This window comes from Toxotes jaculatrix, chromosome 18, assembly GCF_017976425.1.
Source record: "Toxotes jaculatrix isolate fToxJac2 chromosome 18, fToxJac2.pri, whole genome shotgun sequence".
NCBI classification, from domain to species: Eukaryota; Metazoa; Chordata; class Actinopteri; family Toxotidae; genus Toxotes; species Toxotes jaculatrix.
Window position 1 is genome coordinate 19682868 of NC_054411.1, and position 21639 is coordinate 19704506.

At 42.1% G+C, this 21639-nt stretch overlaps 2 protein-coding genes across 4 annotated transcripts; both read right to left on the reverse strand.

Annotated features, from left to right (window-relative positions):
- Positions 1–1019: 1019 nt before the first annotated feature.
- On the reverse strand, positions 1020–8711 carry dus1l (dihydrouridine synthase 1-like (S. cerevisiae)). Of its 2 annotated transcripts, XR_005896360.1 has the most exons (15): positions 8491–8711; positions 7500–7745; positions 7217–7325; positions 7035–7085; positions 6780–6892; positions 6558–6640; positions 6238–6341; positions 5923–6070; positions 5288–5384; positions 4992–5080; positions 4685–4854; positions 4558–4595; positions 3851–3926; positions 3371–3622; positions 1020–3306 (listed from the first exon to the last, which is right to left on the reverse strand). XR_005896360.1 is itself a non-coding variant. In XM_041062959.1 (14 exons), the coding sequence occupies exons 2-14, from the start codon at positions 7734–7736 to the stop codon at positions 3456–3458; spliced, it is 1482 nt and encodes a 493-aa protein (XP_040918893.1). In that variant the 5' UTR covers positions 7737–7745; positions 8491–8711; the 3' UTR covers positions 1020–3455. The 2 variants fall into 2 exon arrangements, 1 of the variants encoding a protein (XP_040918893.1); XM_041062959.1 differs by having other exon boundaries at positions 1020–3622.
- Positions 8712–13063: 4352 nt separating this feature from the next.
- slc16a3a (solute carrier family 16 member 3a) lies at positions 13064–15412 on the reverse strand. Of its 2 annotated transcripts, XM_041062906.1 has the most exons (6): positions 15190–15412; positions 14872–15015; positions 14053–14675; positions 13759–13939; positions 13232–13479; positions 13064–13195 (listed from the first exon to the last, which is right to left on the reverse strand). In XM_041062906.1, exons 1-6 carry the CDS (start codon positions 15410–15412, stop codon positions 13064–13066), a joined length of 1551 nt encoding a protein of 516 aa, XP_040918840.1. The 2 variants fall into 2 exon arrangements, with proteins under 2 accessions (XP_040918840.1, XP_040918839.1); XM_041062905.1 differs by having other exon boundaries at positions 13064–13479.
- Positions 15413–21639: the final 6227 nt, after the last annotated feature.

The window sequence follows — 21639 nt, forward strand, 5'->3', positions numbered from 1 at the left end:
TCTAAATGACCAGCAAACAGAAACATGAATGTGTAGTGTTTCATACAGTCAAGTATTAGAGTATTATGGTCTTAGAGTACCGGTACTCAGGGGGACAACTAAAGGTAACTCCAAACAGTTTCCTACTGCACTTCCACAAAGTTGGTGATGTTACAAAAGACAGATGTTAAAAACTTTCTAACCCTGAAGACATCAGCAGGGTTGTTTTCTCCGACCCGAGAAGACAGAGGTCTTTCCTGAGTCACAGAGGACAGTGTGCAATTATTTTCATAGTCTGAGTAGATGTAACCATGAAGAGTAAACTGAATTTCAGGTGTAAAATCAGTGGACTGTCTCTTTAAACTCAAACAAACCAACTCCTGAGTCTTTAATGATTCAAACTTGCAGCTTTTTCAGCCAAAGAGATCTGAGAGAAATACTGCAGGCTAAATAGAGCTGAACTGTGTATGAAATGATGAAAACATCCAACATGATCAAATATTTCCACAGTAGCTTCAATGAAGAGATGACAGAAGATGATTTAGGATACCAGAGATGTGAGCCAAACAGTTTGAATTTAAAGAACCTTTAAATGGCCATTTTGTGGGAAAACAATGACTTTAAGAGGTTAAACAGAGCTGGGCGTTGATAGACTTTGCATTAACATATTCTGAACTTTTTTATTTGTCTCAAATCTTTTAGGGAAGACTATGTCATTTTATCTAATCACAAGGTCAGGGCCCTGTTTCAGAACCACATTTGAATAAAACTATAAAAAACCTGTGGCAGGACTAATGTGTTACAATAACAGTACGGGCCGGTTTCTCAATCTCTGGACATTTATCTGGAATAAAGTGAAGCTGCCATGTGTTTTGTACCTGATATACACTTTGTGACAAGATTTTTATCCAATGCAAACAGAGTGGGAGGGACCATGGGGATATGGGCAGAAATGGGAACTGTTTTTGGATTAAGTCAACATGTATCATGTAATATATTAACAATCAAACCAGAAAAAAAAACTCTTGACTTTGACAGAGCAGTGTAGCACAAGGATTTAATTACAGGAGAAAAAAACCTGCAAATAAAAAGCCGAGGCCTGAATTATCAGTCAGCTCACTAACCTCCCAATTTAGATAAAGCAAAGACTGATATCACAAATTTTGAAGGCTCTGCTGAGTGTTAAGATAAGCAGCTTCAAATGCTGCTGATTATTGCCTTATTAGTCATCACTTCATGCTGATAAAAATGTGTCGGTGGAGCACTTTGTTCTTAATTTAAAAATGCTTTTTTAAAATATATCAAAACATCATAACCGATAACTCGAGCAAAGAGGAGGTTGAGCATGAGAAACAGTGGATGCTTCAGCCAGCAATATCTCTTCACATCCTTAAACAGTGGTTCATCAGCATTTTTAGTCTGACATATCTCCAGAGCCCTGTCAGAGGAACTTAAGTACACTTACATCAAAACAGCCTGCCCCTGCAAAAAAAAAGCAATAATGATAATAATAATAATGAAAAAAGCATTTGACTTTATTTCCAAAATACTGCTGTTTCAAATCCTTCTCTCTGCAGCCAAGAATAAAACTCTCGTGGAGAAATACAGAATAATTTATTTCATTGCATTTACCTTAGAATTGCCAAATTTAGAAAAAGTATGCTAAAATCTGTCTAAAAATACCCATTGCACTGTAAAACATGCTGGTTCCCTTCATCTCTCTAAAAGCAGTGTAGTTTTAGTTAAGACCTCACTTACCATCACCTTTTCATCCTATATTTAAGAAGGTGATAATAACGTGGTGGAAGAGTTTTGTTAGCATTTTACTTTACTATGAAATGGAGGATTGATTTTTTGAATTAAAAAAAAATAAAAAATAGAAGTAAACAAGTTGACCAGTGTATGTTGTTTAGTTATTCCAGACTAATGGAAAGGAGCTCAAAATATCTAGTTAACTCCTATCTGGATAACAATACAGTTATGATCTGTTGGATGGATCTTGATGAAGTTATCTTGGATAAGTGAGCTTTTAGTTTGAAAAGGAGTGTATTTTTCCTGATATATGACCGGCAGCCTAAAGTCCCAAAGTAACAAAACATGCCAACCAGCTCCAGTGGATTTTGTTACCTCTGGACAGAGGCTAGCTATTTGCCCCTGTTTGCAGTCTTTGTGCTAAGCTAAGCTAAGCTACATGACTTCCATACAGACGAGGGTGGCACCAGTCTTTTACTCCAGCTCTGGGCAAAAAAGCAAATGAGTGTATTTGCCAAAATGCTGAACTTAGTACCTGTCTGTGCGCTCAGTACAGAGATGTTAAATCTTTAGGTTAGTTTAGCACGGAACTAGAACCACAGGAAAAGGCTAGCCTCCATCAAAAGGTAGTCACCAACACACCCAAAGGTTGTCTGATGCACAAGTTCAATGTGTAAACAAAGTTTGTATTTTTCACTTTTGATGGAGCTCGGCTAGCTTCTAATCTTTGTGCTAAGCTAGGCTAAGCTAGGCTAAACACTTAGATAATGAGCTTATCTGGCTGTAAGATGAATAACCTATTTGTCGTGGTGTTCATTTCCAAAGGTCGTCACTGAGCTCAGACTCTCAGACAACAGCAGACGGAGCACCACTTTGATCTTCCTCTCCCTTTTTTCCTCTAATGAGCTCATAAGTTCATATCTAGATAGGCAGTGGTATTTCTCATCAAAAGGCACATACAGTCAATGCACTACAGGCAAACCTAAAACCCCCAAAAATAAATAGTTGAACTAGTCAGTTGAAGATGCAACTACATTCAAGACCTTAAATGAAAGCAGTAAAATCTGTCAGGTATTTTCTGCATCAGTCTGACAGAAAGCCAGCCTTTACACTTTGGTGGCCCAATAACAACTTGGACCAAAATAAATGTCCAAAACTTATCCTCACACAATCTTTCTTATAAAAAAATAATAATAATAAAATGACAGAATTAGTCGAGAACTAATTCATTGTCGTGTCCCGACTCTCCTGCCGAGAAGATTCTAATTATTGTTCTGGAAACCCACATGATATAAAAAAATATTTCTTTTTACTTTATGGTTTTGGTTTGGTGATCAATGTCGGTACAGCTGTTCTCCAGTTGCTTCCTGGAGAACAACTGTCATTGAGGTTATTTAGCAGCGGTGTATACTTTCCTGTACAATGTCCTGACTAATCATTGGTTACCTCTACATGCACACACTAACCTGCTTACCTGAAGTTTTTACCCTCTAATTGCACCTTTCTTTTACCTGAATAAACACAAGAACTTATTCGTTGTGTTCATCACCAGCAAAATGAATGGAAGCAGGTCCACACAACAGCCTTCCTGTACTGATCTTTACTATGACGAACATCTGAAATAAACTGACCTTAACTGGGTTAGTCTGACTTTTAAGAGTGACAGCTCAGAACCGTATTAACAGCAGTATGGTCTGTGCATGTAGAGATAGCCGTAGTCCTGCTCATAGTGGCAGATGTGCCTGTGACTGCTCCTGCGGCTCTGTACTTGACTGTGGGACGGATGGAGGCGAGCTGTTGATTTCCTCTGTCTCTGTCGCTGAGACGTCCTTCCCGTTCTCCTCGTCAGCTTTCCGTTTCTCTGCCTTGGTCTTGAACCTCAGCCCGTGACCTGTCGACCCCAGATGATAAAGATTATACTCAGTATTGATTCGTTTTATTTCTGAGTCTGTGAACTAACAGCAGCTTTTTTAAAGACTTTTGTGTAAAACTCAGTCACTCTAAAACACAACATGGATCAGATATATCAGTGATAAAACAATCAGCCAATGGTCAAAAACAGCACATCATCTGACACTGATATCTGTGTGTGTGTGTGTGTGTGTGTGTGTGTACTGACTCGGACAGTCTGCCACCTCCTTGTAGGCCTTTTTCTTACAGCAGCCTCGACACAGGTTGAAGACACATTTATTTCCCTGCAGAGCAAAATAAAACAATATCAAGTGCTTAGGTTGAATCAAACATATGAAGGGTCTCACTGAGTCTCTGGTAAAGTATAAATACATAATTCAACACATACAGAATATCCTGCATAGATGAGTTTACAAAGGAACAAGTCTTTAATGGAAATCCTTTCAGATATTCATATTTACTTATTTACTATTTTACAAACTTTATCATTACAACTTAATAGATAGTAATAAACAGCACTGAAGTGACTGACTTTTTTCCATCATTGAGCTCCACAATGATTCTACTTTATGACAGACCAGATAAGATGTTATTTACTACACGGACACTGTTGTATTTACAGTGTTGTTGCCTGCATACACTGTGCTGATGAAACGAGTAAATGATTGGTCTTCTTTCAAAACAAACTAGTTAAAGTGACTTCGTGCAGCTTTGTCAACCTACTTCTTTCTGCTTGTGACTTTAAATTGTGGGCAGCTGAGCTGCTGCTTCCACAAACTGCTGCCTGCAGCTTTATTTTGCATCGACGTAACACTGACACTCTGTTGGGTTAGTGAGGATCTGTGACACCTATGACGGCAGCTAACTGAAGCAAATGATATACAAATACACGCTGCCTTTAAACTGACTGCTTACCTTTGGGTTCCCACACTGGTCACATTTGATGTACTTGGCTGTGGACAGAAAGACGAGGGACGCTGTCAGACTTTGTATCGATCAAATAAGGAGCTCAGCATTTTGAGCAGCGAGTGATCGGACTCACGTTTCTGCTCGGGACAGAAGTTCTTGTTGGGGTTGCGGGATCTCTTCTTCTGCTTGTTTTTGGAGAGTGTTTCGGCAGATCCATCAGAGTCCTCCAGCGCTCTCTTCTGACACACAGTCTTCTTCACCTCTGAACCCTGGCTGTTACCGTTGGCAACTGGCTCCTTTGGCCTGTAAAGTGCAGTCAGTCATCAGTAAGATTACTGTTTTTAACATCTGTCAGGATAGAAAATCCTTTGATAGGAGGTGTACTGATGTGGTGTACTGAATGTTATATATAGACCAATGAAAACAGTGCAGTGACTCACAGTGGTCTGACGTATGGCTGGCAGATCCAATGGGGGAAGGGCAGGCTGCTCTCCTTCTCCTCCACATCCTTCCCTTTGGCTATCTCCTCCTGTATGAACACACATGCAGTTATCTGTGACATGTTATATATATTTATATAGACAGAAACTTCAACTTGATTCAGACTATGGTGGGTAAAACACACATCGAGCTTCTGATTATCAAACTAACTTTACGATGGTGTTAAGTTTTTCCTCTCACATCGCCTCCCGACTGTAACTGAGCTGCAACACGCTGATGAGTTAGCTACGCTTACCTGGCAGCGCAGCCTCAGCTTTTTGCTGACATCAGCCAAACCTTCGAGGTTCTTCACCTTGGCCAACTCCTCCCTCAGGTCCTGGTGGATCTGTAGCCTACACACACACACACACACACACAGAAAAACACACACAAAGCTGCAACTCAGCATATACAACGCATGCAGACAGGGTCAAAAAGTTCCGCTCCTTGTCAGGTATACAATGGGCAAGATGTATGCCTTGAGCAATGACTGTATGTAAAGATGGACAACGTGTCTACACCTCCTCCCACTGTACAAAAATGAGGCCAAAATGTCCTGGATACGGGCGCTGCCATCTTGCACTGGTGATTTGGAGCCAGAGTTTGGCATCGAGGTCCCGCCCATTCACCCAACAGACTCAGCTGTGAGTCAATCACAGCTGCCAATCACTTCACACCTCCTTTTATACATTCAATATAACCATTATGCAGCCTTGCTAATTAAAAAAAAAGATGAAAGTATGGCTACCATGTTATAAACTTTAGGGATTTGAGAGCTAGACACACATTCACAGCACACCAATGTTGCCTTAACCAACAGGAAAACATCTGTCAGTAAAGTGGGGGTTGTTTTATCGTCAGCCCAGTAAAGTATAGGCAGGACAGACATACGTGTGGTGCCAGAGCTTGAAGAGGTGGGCTCGTACATAGGACAGAGTGCAGGGAGGATACTTCTTCACCACCTCTAGATACTCCTCAGCCATCTCCCACACTGGGGGGTTGCGGCCCTCAAACAGTGCTGGGTTATGGAGGTTCCCTTCTAAAAATAAGACAACCAAGAAAACAGGAAGTCATTTCAAAACAAGACATAACCTTTGCAGGAATGTACATTATACATATCATCTATTAAAACCATTGAATTAGGAACAATGTGTGTAATGGACACACACTTGTTACAAAATGAGAAACTACACATGCATCCCGAACCTGCACTCATAACTCCCTGCACCCCCGTCTCCTGAATGCAGCGCTCCACATCACTCAGGTGCTGGATGTTGCCGTTAGCAAACACTGGAATATTAACTGCCTGCCTGTAGCAAAAGCACAGCAAACAGTTCATGGAAATGATTTATATTACAGGACAAGGGAAATGTGCAGCACGATGAGCCACTTAATTTGGATTTTATATTAAAAGTACTGGATGATGACATGTTAAATTATTAAACTCAAACCATTTGAAAGGCTGCACAAATGTTCAGATTAAATATAGGACAGTGAATCATTCGAACAAAGTGGTGGTAGCTCACCGTACGGCCTTGATGTGCTCCCAGCTAGCGATACCTGTCATGGCTCCTTTCTGGTCTTTGGTTCTGCCATGCACTGTCAGCAGCTGGGAAAGAAATGAAGGAGGCAGGGGTAGTTATGGGAAAACAGGTTTGAGGAGGCTGTGTGACTGTGTGAGTGGAGCTGAACACAGTGGAAAGGGAGTGGACTCTAAAATCATCTTAAAATCATCACTGTGATCATACCTGACATCCAGCTTTCTCCAGCATTTGGGCGTAGCGGACTGTCCTGTCGATCTCCTTGAACACACGGATCTTACATGTGATGGGCACGGACAGCTTTTCATTGGCCAGCCTGACTGTAAAATAAGAGTTTGATTTGTACAACCAAAAAAAATCATAAAACAGTTATGAGATGAGGTGTGCTTTTTCAGATTATTAAACTACTGATATTTCTGTTGTGCTGTTATGTTTACTGAACCCAAACACGACAAGACTTACTCATTTTCTCCAACAGCTCCCATTCGTCTTGTAAGAAGACTCCATAGTGCCCTTAGAAACAAGCATCAGAGCAGGTTAGTTGACCTTTTATGATGTCGTCCGCAGCGTTAGCATCGATGTCTTTTCTGATACAACCACTGCGTCAGATTTTGAGGGTTAATTTCTGTATAAACTGTGCGTACCTCTCTTAGCTATCATCTGCGGACAGCCCAGGTTGAGGTCGATAGCGTCGCAGTAGTCCTGGGCCAGCAGAGCCGCCTCAAGAAACACCGCTGGATCATTGGCACAAAACTGACACACAGGGAATAAAACTCTGGGATTTACATTTAACATTACATGATTAACAGTTTTAATGTAAGTAACATGCCTTGAGACAAGGCCTGTGAACTCGTGGGATTATCAAAAATGAAATACACGCCGTGGGATTTCCACCATCACTCCAGTCTGCGGTAGGTAGGTCCTCACCTGTGTGATGAGAGGTCTGTCCTCCTCACAAACCTCATTGTAGAGGTTTTCTCTCCTGTAGTTGGCGTCACGGACAAATACCTGGGCATGTAGCATGGGGGTGTAGCAGAGCTGGGCACCATGCCGGCGGCTCAGCAGGCGCCAGGCCAGCTCGCTCTGGTCCACCATGGGTGCCACCACAAAGCTTGCTCCTTTCAGGGTATTCCTCCAGAACTCAAAGCCCTGGAGCTTGGCCATCGTAGTTGACTTCAACACACAAGAGAGAACAAGACCTCATTAAAGACCCTGCAAAGATGCATCTGCAGGACATTTATCTAAGGATGCAAAAAATATAACCTTGCAGGAGCCTTCAGGGAACGTTCCCTTAAGGTTACCAGTTTTCTAGGGCTTTCTATCTAGTCTTCTCTTTTATTTTGATATGACGTGGATAAGTTACTTAACATACACAAAACAACCCATAGTATTTCTTGGTATTTAAGTTAGTTAGACAGTTTCAGACCAGCAGTAACATGAACCTCCATACGCATCTCAAGTTCCTGACAACTGGCCACCAGTTTAATACTGAAGCCATCTGAATATTTTCAGTTTAGCAAATTTTACATGTTTGTGAACAGACTTAAGTCATGGACGTCGATGGCTTAAAGCAGAATACCAAAATATAACGATGTCTGAGGGTAACTTGCTATTTATTACAAATAATATTAAGGGTGAGGCTGGCTGCTCACATGTCCAGGTGGTCTCCAGCGTTGCTGTGTTTGACTTTGTCCTGTCTGTCTCTGTACTTGTTAGCATGTAACTGGTTAGCTGTGTCTGTGCTGTACTCTCAGCTAGCTAGCACAGACATGTGGCACGTGATGCACCGCCGCAGTACACACCACTGTAACGACTCTGACTGAAGATTTATCACAGTTAGCTTTCTGTGCTCATTGTGCTCTGCTCCGGTTATGGTCTAACTGTAGTGATCAACATAAACCAAGATGAGTTGGTTCACCTGTAATTGAGTCAGATTTGAAGTCGATGGCTGAATCCCAGTGTCCGGACTCCACCGCTCGTGCAGACTCGCTGACTTAACGGGCGCGTTCCCGGGAAGTCCACGAGTTCTGAGAGCGGTCCAAACCTGCACAGCACATCAAGTCCACGAGGGGCCCGAGGTGGACTTACTTCCGTCCCTCAGAGAGTCCGCACAGGGTGCACACTCCAGCAGACTTCACTCGGAACATTACCCATAATCCACAGCGATGTGGACGTGACGACGTAACAAATAAACAAATAAGTGTGGCATTTTTTTTTAACTTACTTTTTTCATTCTGTTGTATAAGTCATTTAGTGTAGTAAAGCTTAATATTACAAATACAGCACAACAACAGGCTGAATAATTTAGATTATTTTTTTTTTTAATTGCACATGCAAATGTTGGTTTTTGTCCATCTACGGCGTGAGCATCCTCAGCTGAGGGGTTGATGTTAATATACTATAGTGTTCGGCTGCTCATATAAAGAGAACATTTTACAGCACATCCCGACAACATCTGTTCTCATTACTATGTACCGCAGAACACCTGCGCAGTTCAAGTTTCTTGTGTGAGTCCCGTTAAGAACTGCTGAGAAAACACACCTTGACATGAGTTACAGAATCACACATTACAGTTTATCTGCAGGGAGACACGTGAGGACTCTTCAGTCTCGTTTCGTAACACAACAGGCCTGCAGGCTTAACGAGCACTTGGGCACTGTGGCAATTACACCACAAGAGGGGGCAGTTGACCACTCTCTTATACTGAAAGTGTGGGCAACATCTCCCCTGCATTCCTACAGCAGCACTGTCCCACTCTGGGCAACGCTGAAATAGCTCCGGTGAGAAACTTCCTCTTGTTCTTTTTCTTCTTCGTCCTCTTATTTTCTGATTTGTTACATGATCGCCCCCCTCTGCTGCGGTGTGTGGAGCAAACATGAAAGTATTCAGACCCTTTAAGGTTATTTAATTAAAACTAAATATAGAGCTATTTAAAATACTCTGTCAGCAGTAAAAGCACTGCATTCAAAATGTATGGAGCTGCATTTATTTGCATGGTTACGGCACATAATGTAACACAACAGCTGAGTGAGTGATGCATCTGTCAGTATCCATGGTGAGGGGGGATTTCTGCTGGGAAGAATAGTGAGTGGGATTTTATGTGAAGTGTCACTCAGCTGAGGAAAGGGCCACGGTGTTTTTTTTTGCATCATTTAACAGGGAAGCTGTTCAGCAGGACAATCTACCAAAATAACTGCACATTTCAGTTTGTTTTATGGTTCTATCTTATTACATATAATATTACATCTGTGATTTTTATTTTTATATGTTTTAAATGATTTCATTCTAATGTAGGCAGCGCATTTAGCTCAATTTCACACTGTACTTTGTTTATTTTGTTATGTCCTATGAAAATGAGACTCATTGGGATTTGAGTGTACAGTATATATGTGTATGTGTGATAAAACTGCAGCAAAACAGGGGTTAAGTGTATAGTGAACATTCAGCTGACAGTGTATAAGGTACACTAAAGCTAAAACTAAAGTAGTCTAACACAACAGTCTTGTAATTAATCCTCTTTCATGAAGGTTATAATGTTCAGTTTTCATTGCAATTATTTCAGAGAGATGTTGATTCAAAGGCACGATCAGTTTGGAGGACATAGTCTGTGGTGTGTGTATAACAAGTTACCATATAGAAGCAAATAAAAACAAACTTAAATGCGTACTTATTTTGGTAGATTGTCCTGCTGAACAGCTTAAACGATTCAAACGAAAACACTGTGGCCCTTTCCTCAGCTGAGAGACACTTCACATAAAGTCCCACTCACTATTCTTCACTGTAGAAATCATCCATCACCATGGATACTGACAGATACATCACTCACTCAGCTGTTGTGTTACATTATGTGCCGTAACCCTGCAAATACCACCACCAATTAACAATAATGACAAAACCGATAAATTGATGCATGCCTGCAGTATATTATCATGGAAACAAATCGACTGAATCTAGGGACAAAGTGGTGTTTTCCATTTTTAATGTAACTTTACTACATCCTCTAATTTTTAAGTCTACCAGAAACACAGGCCATTCATTTGAATGATGTTTCCTCCATTCCTTTCATGAGAACAAACTGTTTTTAATAGTATCTGAGGAAGCTTTTTTTTTTTTTCAGTAACAGCCATTCAGTGTTTTTATAATCAGTAATTACCTCTGTCTGTTGTCTGTGTCGTCCTCATCATTCATTCCTACACACTGGATTCAAATGACATTCACATGCTCAAGGGACAGGAAACAATGCAGCATGTAAACCAGTGTTGCTGCTTATAATTTTATCATATTGTTATCACCCTCACTGTTGACTCTCCTAGAGCCATGTCTACCTCTATTTTCATCAGCCACTTCTTAACTTTGTCTGGCCTATGGTGCTGCAGGTAGTGTACAGCCGGTGTCACAGGCTGGTGGTAGGAGCACAGGCAGGGAGGACCCAAACCCAGACACCCAGGAGGAGGACTGATGATGATTATGATGCATTGTTAGTATCATCATAATACAAACTTCTGTTATTTTACACCCTAGATTTTCCTTTCATATGCTCAGCCACTGACAATCATTGTCTCTCTCACAACATTCCATGAAACTTAAAACACTCCAGGTCGTAAATAAACAAAAATGTCCTTTAATATTCGATTTTACTGAAACACACACATTTAGTACAGACCCTACAAAGCATGTAGGCAACATGGGGAGGAAGCAAATCCAGTGGACAGTTTAGAGATGCTTCATTAAAGTCGTGTTTTTGCCCTGTTAGCAGTAAGCCCATCCTCTGGTCTGCAGACACATGCTGCAACTCTGATACTTGATCTTTTCTCTTGTGCAACTCAAACACCACAATGAGAACTTAGTGCTTTTTTGGGGGGGCAAATATAAATTACACCCACACCTAAGCTTGACAACAGTTAACCACAGACACAGACACAGTTAAGAGCTTTTCAAAGTCTGACGTGTTTCTCTTACTGTATTGCAAACTCGGGTTTAAGTACGACTTTTCAAACGTGTCTTTATGATAGTAAATAACTAATGGAACATGGTGATGTTCCATTACATGTATACATAGTTAATACCATTAATGAGGAAGGAAACAGATTCACTATTAGACCTTGAGGATACACGCAATATGATCTGGAGACTGAACTAAATATAAGCATTTAATCACAAGAAAGAAGAGTCTGCTGCTGGGGTTTGAATGAGCGTTACCGCAAGGCTGCTGTTCTAACAGTTTGGGACTTCAGACAGGATCATTTCATTTTTTTAATTTTAATTACTTTATTGACTCTTTACAAACCATTAATGCTGTATTCTAATCTGTGATTGTACAGATGAGGGTTGACCCAAATACTGAACACATACATTCATCATAACTTACTCGTGATAATTACCAAGATGATTTTATTGCCTAGCCTTACTTACAATGTGTTTATCAGTCTCCCAGTACCTAATTAGTTCTCTGTGGTGTGTGGCCACTCAGCCCCAAGCCCAACTCTCTCTCCTGAAGATGTTGGTCTTTAAGAACAGGTTACAAATATATATATACTTTAGTTTCAGACCCTGCTGCTCCCAGTAACCCCAGCTCTTCCCAATTTTTACCTGATCCCCCCCCCATGTCCACCTGCTCACCTGTCCCCTTTCCCTCATCGGCTCCCTAGTAAAAGTACTTTGTCCGTCTGCCTGCTGTTCCTGTCTGACTCTTACTGTCCACTGCCTACCTACTGACTTGCGTCTCTCCCAAGCCGTTACCTGCTCTTGCCTGAACTTCCTTTAAATAAAAGTGAATTATTCAGTGTCTCTGAATTGTTTGAGTCTCTGTGTGGTGCTCTACAGTGCCATATGTACATGGTAGTAAAGCAATGTAATGTTGTGTACAATAAGGCATATCAGACTCTGGCTACATAAGGCAACACCTGTTCAGGCCAGGTCACACCAGTGTTACTCCTGCAGAAATAATTATTTTCAATGAAACTGACTCAGTGTGTGTTGTGTTAGTGGTTAGCCCAACACATAATACATTTATTGCACCAGATACAGCTAAAAGCTCATTTCCATCTGTAGTTATACACTTTCCATAACTACAGACTGGGATTTGCTGACACCAAAAATATAGAATATGACCAACCTTTATTTGCTGGTGGCTACATGAAAATAAAACTTTGGACTTGTGATATAAACACAAGGCAGTGCTGTGACCGAGTGCTTCTATTGTCTAGTATTCACCACCACACTTTAAAACATCTAGTGATAAAATATAGTTAACATATTAAGGATTTCCTATGGCAGTGATACTGATTACCCCCCTGCAAACAACCAACATGAACACTTGCACATGAACACACAAACTGTATGACAGGAAAAGCACAGCTAACCAACAGGGTGCTCATGGGAACACTTCAAAATGCACTTCATCCTTGCCATTGGATTTTTTAAAGAAAAAATAAAAAATAAAGTGTGCATAGCCTGCAAGTATAATCCTGTCCAACATCCTCCATCCCCGCTCACAGGCATGTTTCAGGACTGATGGCCGTGTCACCATTCTGTTGAGGCTCTTTCAAGAACCTTTCCACTTCCTGTGAGTCTACTGTTACGCTCCCTGGCCCGATCTCTTCTACCTTCTCATTGTCTCTCTCCTCCTCGTCCTTTAATTCATTTTTGGCCTCCTTCACAGTCTCCTTCTCTTGTTCCTCTCTTGCTCCTTTCTCCTCTTCATTGTTAATCTCTGCAGGTTTACTGAGCACCTCCGTCTTGGCATCGTCTGTCACCGTGACGTCCTCCAGCTTGTCTGCTGGTGCTGAAGACTTTTTTCTGATAAAGAGGATGTTACAAGTAGCCAGAACCACAGCTGAGAGGACCACCTCGCTTCCTGCCAGCAGGAAGACATACATGTAGTTCTTGGTGGCATCAAGAAGCCGGCCTGAGACGCAGGAACGAGACATGAGGAAACAGATGAGAGGATAAAATGGGAGAACCACACAGATAGATAAAATCAAGAACAAGTGGTTATTCTTGAGTAACTCCAGCCAAAACGAATAATCAAATAACTCTTAAACTTTCTCTTAAATTAGTTCTGTCCACTAGAGATGCCTGTTACCATCAGTCCACTCTGAGCCTGGAGACCAGAGGCAAAAATTTAGCTTATTGTCGCTCACTTTCAAATAGGTCGGACACTCTTGCAGTTCTGGTGCTTACTGACCTGCACTTGGTGGCCCCACCAGCACAGCAATTGCCTCCATGAGCAGGACCAAACCAATGGCACTGGAGAACTTCTCAGCACCAACTATTGCCATGAGAACCTCGAACTGCAGGGCTCCCACCATGCCGTAGGAGATGCCAAAGAAGATGCAGAATACGACCAAAGATCCATAGTCCTTGGCCTGGGGACAATTATGAAATAACAAAAAGGAAAAGCAAACCTAGCGTGTTTAGGTTTTATATTAGTGGGCTTAACATTTTCCCTCCAGTTCATAACAATCGAACATTCACATACCTGTGACCCAATCAGGTCAGTGACTCCATTGAAGATCAAAGCAAAGCTGAAGAAGTAAACGCAACGAGGCCGCACCCATTTCAGTCCGGCAATCACACCGCACGTGGGCCGCGCGAAAATGTCAATGAAGCCCAGGATAGTGAGCAGCAGAGCGGATTTGGTGTCCTCGTTACCCAGCTCCTTAGCATAGCCCACAACAAACACAGGGGGCACAAACAGCCCCAGCACCATGATGGACGCTGCTACAGTGTAGATGACAAAACCACAGTCTTTGAAGACAGAGAAGTCCAGCAGCTTGGCTTTGGGCTTCTTCTTCTTCTTCTCTGCTCCCTCTGTTCTGTCTTCCTTGTCCTGTTCCATGTCATTGGTCTGAAGGGTCTTGGGGGCGACCAGAGGCTTCATCAGGGCCCCACACACACAGCAGTTGAGTAGAATGCCACCCAAGATGAGGAAGCCCCCCCTCCATCCATACTGGTACTGAAGGATCTGGCCCAGTGGTGAGAGGCAGCACAGAGCCACAGGGCTTCCTGCTGCTGACAGCCCATTGGCCAGAGGACGCTTTTCACTGAAGTAGCGGTTAAGCATAATCAGAGAGGGTTGGAAGTTCAGGGCTAACCCCAGACCTGCAGCAAAGGAAAGCAAGTTTTATTACAGTTACTCATCATTCATTTAAACTCACATTTAACCCTCTAACAACACTGGATCCATTGTTTCTGAAGGGAAAGTGTTATAGTGTTACTATCTCAGCTCTGCACCACTGGAGGTCAGAGGTTGCATTATTGTACTGGAAGGTGGGAAAGCCTCAGCAGACCGTCTGACCTGTAATAACCCCAGTGGAGAGGTAGATGTGGATGATGCTGGTGGAGAAGGAGGCAAGGATCATTCCCAGAGAGGCAAAGAGGCCCCCCACCATCATCACTGGACGACAGCCGAAGCGGTTCACCAGCACACTGCACAGAGGACCTGGACACAGTGTGATGAACGTATAAGACAGCTTTGGACGCTTAGACACATTATTATTACTAGACACATTAGTAATATAATAATTTGAATAAATATATAACAGTATAATAATCTTTGTGTTAATATTCTATGTTTGTTGTATGTGTATATTATACTGTAGAAGCAGCAGCCTACCTGTGCCATAGAGCATGGCCAGCAGTATGGAAGAGATCCAGGCAGTGTCGCTGTATCCAACCCCAAACTCTCGGATCAGTTCTTTGAAAAAGACACTGACTGCTTTTGGGAAAGCGTAGGAGAAGCCTGTGATGACAAAACAGCCGGCCAGCACCGCCCAGCCCCACCCTCCATCTGGAGCCTTCACCCCCCCTGTACCCACGTCCACCGCCACGCCTCCCATGATGCCTTAGGGTTGTGTCTTAATGGAGGCAGATAGAGAAGCTAGAAAAAAATATGAAGATGTCAATAAGCAGATGGATTGAGTTTCTCTGTAAATGTATTTAACCACAACTACTGTCTATCAGCTATAAGACTGAATATATTCAACCACAGAGATCTGTGTAACATTTAATATTGATGTTTAATATTACCAACATTAAATTAACTGTGACACAGTCATGACTGAAATTCAGTCTCCACACAGGTCAAACCAACATGTCACTTACTATGGACAACTCTTCATTGTTTATCTCTAGCAAAGCTGTAAAGATGCATCTGCTCATTCCCCATCAGCACTGACCACAGTAACCACAGTTATGGTGAGGGCCCTCAGAGAACGGGCAGGGTGACCGGTGAAGGTGGTAAACAGCCACAATAAGCAGCTAGTGATTTAGGTTCTCAGAACCATCTGGGATCTTCACACACGTATGTATGTATGTATGTATGTATGTAGGTGATGTGATTTGATGAGGAGTAACCTGATTTGGACCTAAAATGAGTGGACCTGCACAGAGTGCCATGTGAGTTTATCTGGGGTTTAAATGTGCCCTGTGTAGGACGTCCTTCAGAATCAAAAATAAATGCTTCTGCCTTAAGACACCTGAAGCCACCTTTCAGATTTAACGCTGTTTGAGGAGGTTTACATCCTTACTTACTGTACACAAAGTGTTCTCTCAGTGTTAGGACAATGGAGTGGGACAGTGATCCTGAAAACACCTGAACCTGACCATGTGTTTTACTTGTTCATCAGGCTGAGAGTAAGAAGAAACAAGCAGGAAGTGAAGATGGCCGCTGACGTCTGTACATCGAATGCTTCAGATGTTCACAAACCTATTACATATCATTCATGACTTCATTAGCTTTGTAGCACTGTTCTCATTCATCGGGCCAAAATCTTTTCTTATTATCCTTAGCTGCTCTAATGCTCTCACACTGTTACGCTAAAGAAGCTTTCTGCCGACTTAGTTGTGGAAAATACAATCAGTTCTCACTGTGACATTGTGAATTGGAAAACAATGAATACCAGTAACAGCGTGTCTACGATTTTTGGCTTGAAACTGTGAGCATGATCTCATTCAAACACCCAGTCAGTAGCAGCTGAACTGATTTTTATTTCCCTCATCACCTCCAGTCAGTCTGTATTTACAAGCCAACAGTTACAAGAACAACAAGTCTGATTTACCAACACACTGTATCCTGTTATGTTCTGTAATTTCCCCCGCACTGTTGTCGGCCCCTGTGATTTATAGCTCCACCAAGTCTCTGGAGCCAGATGTGGTTTTTACAACCACAACAACAGATTAACACCTCAGCCAAAGAGCTCAGGCCAGAACAGCCAGCGATCCAGTGTCTCCAGGTACGATGATAATTTGGAGCCTCACACGCTGATGGGAAGGTGACGTGACCGGACTAACTGTGGATCGCCAGGCGCTGTGTATTTCGGTCAGTCCCTGGGGCAACATGCTGCATTATTTACACAGTCATAAGCAGCTTTGAAGTAGGTCATTGCTGGGAATATTGTTTGGACTGTGATATATTCTCATAAAAATGTCCTCTGTGTCTCCTTGGATGGCAGATAGTGGAGTCGTCGAAGTTGCATCTGTGCCACAATCTGTGTGATGCTGTTTATCAGGAAACAGATACTGATTTTGTTACAGCAGACAGCAGTGCCGCAAAGTCCTTAAACGTGTCCCCAGGACAATGATGACGATTTCGGACTTTACACAAGTGAGTTTTAAAACATTAAGAGGGAGCTGTGGAAATCTGGGGACACCACTGGGTGCATTAACAAAATGAGGAAATGTGCCTTTAGGCCTTGACGGGTAACAAATACAAAATACAGAAAAGACATTCACTTCAATTATCAGCATTAGTTTTCCACAGGGCTGATGCACAGTATATACAGTTTCATGTTGTGTGTTATGTAACTTTACAGGCTGCATGAATTCAGCCCCAAGGTGTTAGTCAAGGCAGGATCGTTGTGTGTAGCTCAGATTAGTCTGCCTTCACTTTTAACCTGACCACACACCCCGACCCTCACACTGATGAACAAACAGTGAATTGTCACTTCATTATATCCAGTGAAGACAGCAGAGCTACTGTAGCGTCCCCCTCAGCTCTACAGGGGGGGGTTCAGCTTATTTTAGCTCATTGATTTGATGCTTTGGTTCAGTCTTACTCTTCTCATCAACCTCATTTCAAGCAACATGAAACTGTTAACAGCAAAAAAAAAAAACTCTGACAAACCCACTGTCACTACCTGTCCATAGATAAACAGCAGACAGGCAAGGTTGGGGACTAGCAGAAGGATTTAAGCAGATAAATAAAGATAAAAATACAGCTGGTGGAGATCAAAACTGAGCAAAAAGGAAAGTGGCCAAAGCAAAGCTTGTTAAAGCAACCATCCACAAAGCCATGTGACCTGTAAAAACCAGTCATTAGGATCAAGAAAATGAAGAATGCACTTTTTTTTCAAGTAATCATACCATGAACAAATCCAGTAAAAAAATGATTGTCGATTACTTAAGAAAAGGTTATTGATAATAATTGTAAAGCCTAATACTCTTGGGGGCTCAGTCAGGATGCCGCTGGTCACCTTATTTCACAGCTGTGTCACGACACATACGGTGGCTGGGACCGCGCGAGGAAGAGTGCATTAAAAAGGCCAAATCACGCGATATGACGGATGTTAACGGTCCCAGTTAGATATATATAAAAAATGTGGCTATTAATATATTCATGAGTCACTATAACTGTTATAGACGCGTCCCTGCTTTACTCTCACGAGTCCGATGCCACAGACCTGCACGTGCATCTAACAGGACAGATGTGATTGTATGAGTCGTGATGTCAGCGGCCCCCAAAAGCAAAACGCGCACGGGGACATCTGTTGAGTATCTTACCGGGTGATGCTGCTCAGGGCCGGTGTCTCCTTCAGCGTCCTGCCTCAGCACCAGAGCCGCGTTTCTCCGCACGTCTGCCTGCAGACCATCAGCGGGGCAAAGTGGGGCTGGGCTGCTGCTGGGTCCTAACGCCTCCACATCAACGCGTCCTCACTCTGCAAGCAGGGGCGGACTGACAGCAAAGAGCAGCCCGGGAACTGGCTGTGAGGAGGCCCCAGTGTGATACAGCATCCTCCTCATGTGGCTGAGCCCTGGTTTAGGTAACAGACACACATACCGACACACAAACAATGTTTTCACACATGTCAGACTGACACATACACAAAAAATTATTAAACATTAAAATATTTTCTGCTTGTTCACCTGCACTGTTTTTGTGATTTTATATCCATGAAATTCAGAAATAACAAACGTTAGCATTTGTAGTTTGCCACTGTTTTATGTGGGTTGTAAAAAGTATGTGAACCCACATCAACAAAAGCTAACTGGACAAAAAAAATCATCATCATCATCATGGAAGGGAAAATGAATTTCCAGGTTTATTAAAGTATATTTCAGCATAATGTCAGGGCAGACAGTATAAACTGTGAAAGTAGCTGTTCATGTACATTATGATCTTACAGTAAACATGGCTGCAGGATCAGCCCTCCACCAAATCTGACCCCAGACAGCCTTGTGAGTTGATCCCTGCTCAACCAATCAGAGCGTTTGCTGATGAATAGTGGTCTGTTACTGCAAAAAAACCACCAATAATGTGCGGCTGGGACAGAAGAAGATTTCAGAAAAGCAGGTGAAAATCAAATTATAATCAAATCAGCACTGTTTTGTTGATTACACCATTACAGTAGTGTTTAATAGACACAGAAACAGCAGAACTATAAGTATTAAAATCTGGGAACTTTAAGTTAAATAGTTAGATCAACATCATTTTATTAGTTTGGAAAATGTAAAACTGAATGAACTGAACTTAAGAAAACAAGCTGAGTAAACTTAGGATATGATGTTGAATGGACTGTTCAGTCACAGTTGTTACAGTCAGATCTGCTTCCTCTTCACATTTTCTCAGTTTAAAAACAGTTCTTCATTTGACATGAAAAACTTTAAGCTGCAGCTGCTGAAGCCATTTTGGGCTGCTGCTGGTCACTGTGTTAAAATCTCAAGACTAACCTTCACCTTTGTTAACACTGTTTTCATTGTTATGAAGAGAAACAGCCATGACACGTTCACATTGACATTAAGTCAAAGGGAAAAGATGAATTCACTCCACTAAATTCCTGTATGAAGTCTTACTGTGTATGAGCCGCTCCCTCAGATGTGTGTACATCCATTGCTGTTGTTTCCCTGATGCTAAAACCTTGTGACAACACTTTTTTTTTTTTTTTGGAACTCTTCGTTCTTCACTCTTTCCCTCTGTATAAAACACTTAATTTATATCACTTTGTTGGTAAAAACACACTAAACCTGATAAAAACAGAGTGAAACTCACTAAAAAGGCCAAGTTGTTGAGCTTCAACACTTAAGAAACAAAAAATTATTCACAGAAATGTGAAAATATTTTGACCTTAACTCTGGTGCTCTTTCTCTCGACTGTTGCTGGGCAACGTTGCACCGTCTGTGCCAATTGCATAAAGAGCTCGGGGTGGGGGGAGGCATGGGGAGGGGGTATGTGTGTGTGTGTGGGGGGGGGGGGGGGATTAGGGATGTTAAAATCAAACAAGTCAAGTTCAAATCAAACAAGATTTTTTTTTAAAACCTCATTTTAAAAAATTCACATTAAACCAACATAAAGTGGTTTTATTATATTCAGAAAGATATTTGCTTGATTGACAGGTGTCTGCCTCTATCACAGTCAGCTCCACCCAGGCCTCCTCCTCCTCCTCCTCCTCTGTGACCAAATGCTGGTTTTCTTCTTTTCTTCTATGATCAGACACCATTTCCATGTGTTTCTACTGTGATTATATAGATATCAATGTTGCATATTAATCAAAGTTAAACAGCAAAAGACAAAAAAAATGATGCTTGTATTTCAGATTTTCCCTTTACCAGGTGGCACCCAGCCTTGGTCCCAGTGTGTGTGTGTGTGTGTGTGTGTGAGGTGTATTTGTGTTGTGTTTGCGTTGATCGGAGGCTTGCGTTGCATCTGGAGGTGTCTTTGCCTGTGATGCTCTGACTGACAGAGTGTTAATAATCAGGGAATAAATAAACTGGTGCGCCGTTGCTGTGGAGCGGAGACTGTGGGTTGCTGACGTCAACGCTTCCCCCTGCCTCGCTTTACCCCTGGACAGGGAGCATGTGTTTGTGTGTGTGTATGTGTGTGTGTCTGTGTGTGTTTGGCTCACCCCAGCATGCTTCATACAGGCATCTGCCCCAGGGATAACACTCAGGATGACCTGTGTTTTAAAAAGGTACACCTAGAAATCAGCTTGATATACTGCATCCAACCATCACGAATCTTAAAGCTTGTCGTCCGGACTGAGCCCTCACAGACTTTTGTCACACATACAGAGACGTTTTCAATGTCATCATGATCAGATCAACTTTGCGAGGGTGTCGGACCCTGAAGGGACGGCTGCATCCAAAGGTGACTCTACCGCACTCGCTTACTTAAAGGGGCGCGTTACCGGGAAGTCCACGAGTGCTTAGAGCTGTCCAAATCAACAATTTATGATCTGAAGCAGACTCTCTAGCTGTCTTCTAGAGACATCACCTGACTTTGCTTGGAAAATTACCCATAACCCACTGCAAAGTGGACATGATGATGTAATAAATAAATAAATTCATTTTGTTGTATAAGTCAGTTGGTGTGGTAAAGCTTCATGTTGCACATACAGACCATAAACAGGCTGAATCATCAGTTGGTCTTTGTCCATGTGTCCATCTGTTGTGAGGATCCTCAGTTGAGACTTTTATGTTGATGTAATATTGTGTTTGGCACAAGATGCTGCTGATACCTCCGTTCAGAGAGAGACACTGAAGTAAATAACATGGCCGCTGATTTCAGCTCATCTCCATGGAAACACATGAGGTCTTTAAGTCCAGTTTCATAGAGCATTTCATCCCCTCGTGGTCCAGTAACCCCACAGACGTGACGTGATTTCATGAAACATTAATGTTACGGATGTATCTGCAGTCCCCCCAAAGAATAAGTCCTCAGGTTTAACATAAGAATATGATTGGACAGCTTAAAGTCACGGTTTAAAATCTCCTCTAACTTTACAAAATTTAAATGATCTTATTTAACTGTCACAGCTTTTCATCAGTCAATACAAAAAAAACCAACAACAAA

Coding starts and splice junctions, on each gene's coding strand:
- dus1l (XM_041062959.1), bottom strand. CDS start 7,736: ATGGCCAAGCTCCAGGGCTTTGAGTTCTGGAGGAATACCCTGAAAGGA. Junction 7,326..7,499: donor ACAGACCTCTCATCACACAG/GTGAGGACCTAC, acceptor CCTGTGTGTCAG/TTTTGTGCCAATGATCCAGC. Junction 6,641..6,779: donor TGGAGAAAGCTGGATGTCAG/GTATGATCACAG, acceptor TTTCTTTCCCAG/CTGCTGACAGTGCATGGCAG.
- slc16a3a (XM_041062905.1), bottom strand. CDS start 15,412: ATGGGAGGCGTGGCGGTGGACGTGGGTACAGGGGGGGTGAAGGCTCCA. Junction 14,676..14,871: donor CTCCACTGGGGTTATTACAG/GTCAGACGGTCT, acceptor CCTTTGCTGCAG/GTCTGGGGTTAGCCCTGAAC. Junction 13,480..13,758: donor GGTGGGGCCACCAAGTGCAG/GTCAGTAAGCAC, acceptor CCTGCGTCTCAG/GCCGGCTTCTTGATGCCACC.